The sequence below is a fragment of the Harpia harpyja genome, chromosome 9 (genome assembly GCF_026419915.1).
Source record: "Harpia harpyja isolate bHarHar1 chromosome 9, bHarHar1 primary haplotype, whole genome shotgun sequence".
Classification (NCBI taxonomy): Eukaryota; Metazoa; Chordata; class Aves; order Accipitriformes; family Accipitridae; genus Harpia; species Harpia harpyja.
In genome coordinates, this window is record NC_068948.1 from 1,455,018 (window position 1) to 1,461,723 (window position 6,706).

Genomic DNA, 6,706 nt, shown 5'->3' on the forward strand with positions numbered 1-6,706 from the left:
GTCCCCGTGGGTACGTGCCCGCACATACAACAGCCGTGGGGCAGAGGCAGGCAGCACCAGCCAGCGGTGCTGGCACAGCGCCGGACGGAGACGGTGCCCCGTGGGGCCATTTTGCCATAGCACCGTGGACAGGGGACCGTGAAGTCCCCATAGAAAGCACCGAAAGGTGGAAGACCCAGCTGCGGTGGTGGGTTGGGGGGAGCCTGGCCAGCAGCGCTCCACACAGCACGCCGGGATGCTCGGTATGGCACGGCAGGGACATTGCCGTCAGCCCCCGCGTGTGCCGAGGCTGTGCCCAGCCCGGTGACAGTCAGCCCCGGCTCGGCCTCTCCCCGGCCAGCAGCCAGGTTTGTACAGAAAAATGAAAATAAGAAAAAAACCAAACAAAACAACAACAAAAAAAGCAAGACTTGATCAGAAACGCCGCGGCGGGCGCGCTCAGCGCTGCCCAGCACCCGATGGCTCAGTGCCGGCTGTGCCGGGGCTGGTGGCGGGCGAGGAGGGGACCGGTGGCGGTCGCCCCAGCACGCGGGGCCACCCCGGCGCTTTCCGCGGTCAGACCTCGGCAAAGGCCAGCCCGCACTGCTCCTGCCGCTTGCCGCAGCGCCGGGCGACGATGGCCAGGTAGAGGGTGAGCAGGGCCACCCAGTAGCAGGCGTAGAGGATGGCACCCGAGACGAGGAAGGCCACCTCGGTCTCGCTGAAGAGGTCCTGGCTGTAGGCGGTGTAGGCCAGCCCGCCCAGCAGCACCGCCACCCACACCGACACCGGCAGCAACCCCACAAAGTTAACCACGATGGTCCGGCGCCCCGACGTGCCCCAGCCCGACTTGTTGATGGTGGCGATGGCGAACATCTTGGCGGGCAGCAGGCTGGACATGTAGAGGAGGGCGTAGAGGGACATGAAGATCATCTCGGCGTTGCCCCGCAGGAAGCAGGCGTAGGTGGCCTTGATGATGCCCACCAGCTGCACCGTCAGCAGGAAGAGGAGGATGTTCCAGATGCGGCCGCGGTAGAAGAGCTGGATGACGGTGGCGATGAGGAAGAAGGGGAAGAAGCCGGTCACCACCGACTCGTAGGTCATCCAGAGGTGATGCTTGTGGAACCACAGGGCGTTGTAGAGCCACTCGCGGAAGTAGGACTTGCTCCAGCGGGTCTGCTGGTTGAGCCAGCGCAGGTAGCGGGTGGGCGTCTCCGTCAGGCACTTGGAGCGAGCCGTGTACTTGGTCTGGTAGCCCAGGCTGAGCACGCGGTTGGTGAGGTGCCGGTCGTCCCCGAAGCTGCACTTGCTGCCCAGGAAGGTCTGGTGGTACCAGTCCTCGAGGAACTGCTGCAGCAGGGCGTTGCGGTACATGCCCAGGGGCCCGCTGATGCACTGCACGCAGCCAAAGTAGGACTGGCAGGCACGCTCCACGTTGAAGGCCATCCAGTACCGCACGCTGCTCAGGAAGGAGATCCACGAGTCGTACTTGTTCAGGATCTGGGGGGGGGGGCGGACGTGAGCCCTGGCACCGCTGCAACCCCCTCCCTCCGCCCCGGCACCCTCGCCGCCCCGGGGTGCCCTCCCTCGCGGCCAGGGTACCTGGACGTCGCCGCCAACGCCGCCGACGCGGGGGTCGGCCTCCAGGATGCGGAGCATCTCGGCGGTGCAGGCGGGGTCCAGCACCGTGTCTGAGTCACACACCTGGGGGCAGAGGGAACGTCGAGCCCCGCTCCCGCCGCCCACGCGCGCCCGGCAGACAGCCCAGCCCGCAGCCGGGCAAGCCCGAGCCGCGGCCGGCGAGACGAGGCAGAGCCCCGGAGACCGGCAGGCGGTGGCAGGGAGCGGACCGCCCCGCGGTGCCCGGCCACCGCTGCCCCGGGCCACCCAGCCCCGCCACGCGCACCACGGTGGGACCCGTCCCAGCCGCCACCCCTCACCCACGCGTGGGGGGCCTGGGACCCCACACGGTGCCGCCGGCCTGGGGCACGTCCTGCCCGTGACACGGGGGATGCGCCGAGGAGGTGATGCGAAACCCTCTGGTGCGGGCAGGGCTCGACCCCTCGGGCCACCCCGGTGGCACTTCACCCCTCAACCCCGGTGCCGGCGGCTCGCAGCCGGTGGACGGGGCCGGATCCTGAGCCAGGCAGCCAGGTGCTGCCGCGGGCTCGGCCACTCCGGCTCCTCCCGCAGCCCCTCTGCCGGGTCACGCAGGCAGGGCGCTCGCTGCCCTCAACCCCCCCTGCACCCACCCACCCGGGCCATGCATCCACCTGGATGTAATCCACGGAGTCTCCGAGCGCCCGGAAGGCCGTGTACATCACCTCCCGCTTCCCGCCCCACTTCTGGAGGATGCAGGAGTAGGTGGTGCCGCGCACCAGCGCCTGGACGCGGGCCAGCCCTTCCCGCAGCCCGGCCTCCGTCTCCCCCTCGCCCTGCGCGTGGAAGTTGCTCCTCCAGACGTAGCTGCCCGAACGCTCGGAGCCCATCACGTCGTGGAAGATGTCCAACATGTAGGTGTCGTCGGGGCCGTTCCCGTCCACCACCATCACCACTTTGAGGTCGGGGAAGGCGATGCGCTTGACGGAGCGCAGGCACTTCTTCAGGTAGTCGGGATCCTCCTGGTAAGCGGCGATGCAGAGGGCCACCGAGCGCCCCAGCCGCACCGGCCGCCCCTCGCCCCGCATGCGCCGGTGTTCCAGGAAGGCGAAGAGGCTCTGGATGAAGAGGTGCAGCCCCAGGATGGCCCCGTAGAGCCCGAAGGAGAGGTAGTGCTTCTCCGTGTGGATGAACTGGTAGCCCGTGACGTAGGCGGCCAGGATGCCCCCCAGCACCGCCAAGGCGAAGAGGCTGGTCCCGACGACGCGCAGGGCCGTGGAGAGGCTCACTGGCATCTGCGAGGGGGACCGGGCAGCGTCGGGCCAGGGCCGAGAGGACAGCCCGCGCAGGACCCCCGCCGCCTGGCTCCCCAGAAGGAGAAAACGGGGGGGATCCCTCTCATCTGCTGCCCCACGGCCACCCTGCCCCTCGCCGGCCACCGGTTTCGGGGCGACGCCTTTCCCGGTGCCTCCGCGGGGCCAGGCGAGGCGTGGGGGTCCGGAGCATCCCACCGTGCGCGGTGCCCGCGCCCACAGCCCAGCTCCGTCCAGCCGAGCGGGGACGCGGCCGCTCCCGGGCGACGGCGGGGCCGGAGGACGGGGAAGGGCACGGGGATGTCGGGGACCCGGCCCCACGCTGTCCCCCGGGGGAGACGGCCTGCCCGCGCACGGCCCCCCGGAGCCCCCGGTCACACCGACCGCCTGCGGCGGGACACGGACCCCCAACCCCGCGGCGGGATGGGGACCCCGGGGACGGGCAGCACGGGTGGGCAGCGCGGACACCCGCTCCCGCCCGGCAGCAGCGGGGACTGCGGAGCTGCACAGGGGGGCACGGCCGTGGGGCGGGGGGGGGGGCAGGGCCGGGCAATGCAAGCAAAGGGCGGGGGGGGGGGGGTGGGCAGGGGGGCACGGGCAGGTGAGGGGGTGCAGGCAGGTGAAGGGGAGGGGGTGCGTGAACACGCGAGGGGGTGCGGGCAGGGGGCAGAGCCAGCCCCAGGGACCCCCGGGCCAGCGGCAGCGCCTCCCGGGCAGCCCCAGACCCCCCCTCCCCAAGCCCGGGCCCCGCAGCTCCCGGCTTCACGCCCCCCCCCCCCCCCCGGGCCCCGCAGCCCCCGGTGCCGGCTCCACGCTGCCGGTGGGGCCGCGGCCGGTCTCGCAGCGCCGCGAGGGCGGGGACGCCCCGAGCCACCGGGACCGGGACCGGGACCGGGACCGGGACCGGGACCGGGACCGGGACCGGGACCGGGACCGGGACCGGGACCGGGACTCACCGTGGTGGTGCCGGTGCCGCCGCTCGCCCCGGCCGCCGCCGCCGCCGCTGTGCGCCCGGCCCGGCCCGCGCAGCCCCTTTATACCGCGGCGGGGCCGGCACCGCCCGCAGCCCGCGGGGGGCCCCGCCCGGCACCGGCACCGGCACCGCCGGCACCGCCACCACCCCCGGCACCGGCGCCGGCACCGGCACCGCCCGCAGCCCGCGGGGACCCGCCCGGCACCGGCAGCACCTGGCACCGGCCCCAGCCCCGCACTGCGGGAGCGATGACCGGCACCGGCATCACCCGGCACTCGGTGCTGCACCGGCACCGGCGCCGGCATCACCCGGCACGGGCGCTGCACCGGCATCGCCCGGTGCCGGAATCACCCGGCACTGGTGCGGCACCGGCATCACCCAGCACCGGAATCACCCGGCACTGGTGCGGCACTGGCACCGGCACCAGCATCACCTGGCACCAGAATCACCCGGCACTTGGTGCTGCACCAGCACCAGCATCACCCAGCACCGGCATCGCATGGCACGGTGGCAGCCGCCACGGGCACCGGCACAGCGCCGCACCAGGGACCGGCCACAGCTCATCGCCCGGAACAGCACTGGGCCACCCGGGGACACCTCAGGGTCCCCCCCGTGCCACCCCCCGGGGCCACTCCGCCTCCCCCATCCCCCTGCCCCACTCTTGGGGCCCCTCTCATGACGCCTACGTGTCACCTGCCCGTGCCACCGTGTCCCCCCATGGCTATGAGCCACCTGGGGATGGCCGGGGCCTGCCCCGCCGTGTCACCTTGTCCCCATGGCTGGTGGGTCCCAGGGCAGGACCAGGGCCACCCGGGGGACAGCAACCCTGTGCTGGTCACGCGCAGTGTCCCTGTGCCGGGCTGATGGCAGGGGCACCCAGCCCCAGGAGGGACCACGCCGAGGCCAGAGGAGCTGCAGCTTCGGCTTTGGGCTCAAATCCAGCACTTTCGGGTTCCTCGCCCCGATACGGGCCATTGCGTCCTGCTGGGCTGGGAGCCAGGTGCGAGGTGACACTGGGATTAGGCCTGGACCCTCCCAGCCCCAGGAAGGGGATCTCTCTGGCGGGAGCACCCTGGCCGGGCAAGTCCCCCTCAGCCAAAACCCCCAGCACCGCGGTGATGCCGGCTGGAAACTCCCCACCGTAGGTGCCGGAGCAGTGCCTGGAGCGGGTGGCGAGGAACTGGTGAGCCCGTGGCTGGCGGGGACGGGGCAGGGATGCGCTGGGACCCTTGGCGCTGCCAGTGGGGCTCCCACGTGGCCCGGCTGAGCCCAGCAGCGGTGGGGCGTGGAGGTGCGAAACCCAGCGCGGTTGGGTCAGACCTGATGTGGTCGTGCCTCTGCCGCTGCTGCGGTGCTGCTGGGCACACGCGGGGTCCCCATGGCTGCAGGCTCCCGTCTGCGGGAAGCAGGAAGGGGGACAGGGGCAGCATGTCCCCACCTCGCAGCCCTCCCCATGCCCCTCGGCAGGGACCCAGCCCCGGGGTCGCCCCGCGGTTCCTTACCTTTCGTTGTGCCCGCGGCTGCTGGGCACCTCTCCCCGCTGCCGGCCGGCGACTGGCCGCAGGAGCGCCGCACAAGGTGGAAACCAAATTCCCTCCTCCTCCGGCACAGCCGCCTCCTTGTTCCCCACAGCAGGATGGCTGGACGGCGCCTGGCCAGCGGCATTAAAAGAGACTTTTCATTCAAAAACCGTCCTCTGCTGCTCGCGGCAGGCCCTGGGGAGGCACAGCCGGTACGGCAGCATCCCGGCGTGTGCCCGCGGCCCGGCACCGGCACCGGTGCAGGCTGACGGCAGCAAGAGCAAGGAGAAGCGCTCGGCCGCTGCCGCTCTCCGGCGAGGACAATGCGCTCCCCACTGCCCGTGCACACCCGGCCGAGCGGCACGGCACGGCACGGCACGGCGAGGTGTGGGCCTGGCGCAGGCGGCTTCGCTGGGGGTGGAGACACAGCCCAGCACCCCCAACCTTGCAGGGAAGGGGGGTGCTGGGCCCCTCACACCATCCGGCATGGCACGGGGCAGCTGGCAAACGGGTACCTGGGGCTGTGCACAGCAGGGCTGGGGGCTGCCCGGGGCGAGGGGGGCTCCGGGCTGGGTCCCCAAGGACTCTGGTGGGACCCCACAGCACCCCCACCCCCAGCCCTGCTCTCCCCACCCGGTGGGTGCAGATCCCGGCGCAGGAGCGGGGCCCGCGGTGCTGCAGCACCCATGAGGGCTGCCCTGGCTGGAGGGAGAGGGGTGACCCTGACACTGGGATGTCCCCGAGCACCCAGGGACCCCGAGCGGTGGTCCTGGCCAGGCACCCTGCAGGGTCCCGCAGCCCCTGGCCGTGTTCCCGGCACACACGGCAGCCCTGGCAGGGAGGGGGCTCCTAGTGCCGCAGTGGAAGGGCCCTATCCTCAGACCCCACGGTGAGGGAGACCCCAGGAATGGGCGCAGGGCAGGCAGTGCCATGGCAGGACCTTCCCCAGAGGCACCGTGAAAGGGGATGGGTCCCCACCACACCGGCAGGGCAGGGGCTCGGCAATGCTGGCTCCGTTTCCCTCTGCCCTGCCTGGGAAAATCACTCAGATTTGGCTAAAATCACATTTAGAAGCCAGCTCAGCTGTTGCCTCCAGGGATCGTCCCTGTCCCTTGCCCTGGGCTGGCACCCAGAAAGGCTCCCTCCGTGCCCGTGGGCACCCGGCAGTGAGTGTGCGAGTGTGCAAGAGCTGCCGGTCAGCTCTTCAGTCCCAGGACCCTCCAGCATCCCCATGGCGTGAGCGCGGTGCTGAGGGAGAGCCAGGCAGGGCAGTGTGGCAGCTGCCTGCCAGACCACGGGGTGCATGGCAGCCCAGGCTGGGG

At 71.9% G+C, this 6,706-nt stretch overlaps 1 protein-coding gene across 1 annotated transcript; it reads right to left on the reverse strand.

The window, feature by feature from the left end:
• Positions 1 to 288: 288 nt before the first annotated feature.
• HAS3 (hyaluronan synthase 3) lies at positions 289 to 6,355 on the reverse strand. The gene is made up of 4 exons (XM_052797507.1): positions 5,367 to 6,355; positions 2,253 to 2,873; positions 1,582 to 1,683; positions 289 to 1,479 (listed from the first exon to the last, which is right to left on the reverse strand). Exons 2-4 carry the CDS (start codon positions 2,871 to 2,873, stop codon positions 556 to 558), a joined length of 1,647 nt encoding a protein of 548 aa, XP_052653467.1. The 5' UTR covers positions 5,367 to 6,355; the 3' UTR covers positions 289 to 555.
• Between the last annotated feature and the right edge of the window lie 351 nt (positions 6,356 to 6,706).

Excerpts from the sequence above, each read along its gene's own strand:
- HAS3 (XM_052797507.1), bottom strand. The coding sequence starts at position 2,873 with ATGCCAGTGAGCCTCTCCACGGCCCTGCGCGTCGTCGGGACCAGCCTC. Across the intron at positions 1,684-2,252 it reads ACTCCGTGGATTACATCCAG|GTGTGTGACTCAGACACGGT; the intron begins GTGGATGCATGG and ends CTCTGCCCCCAG. Across the intron at positions 1,480-1,581 it reads GCGTTGGCGGCGACGTCCAG|ATCCTGAACAAGTACGACTC; the intron begins GTACCCTGGCCG and ends CCCCCCCCCCAG.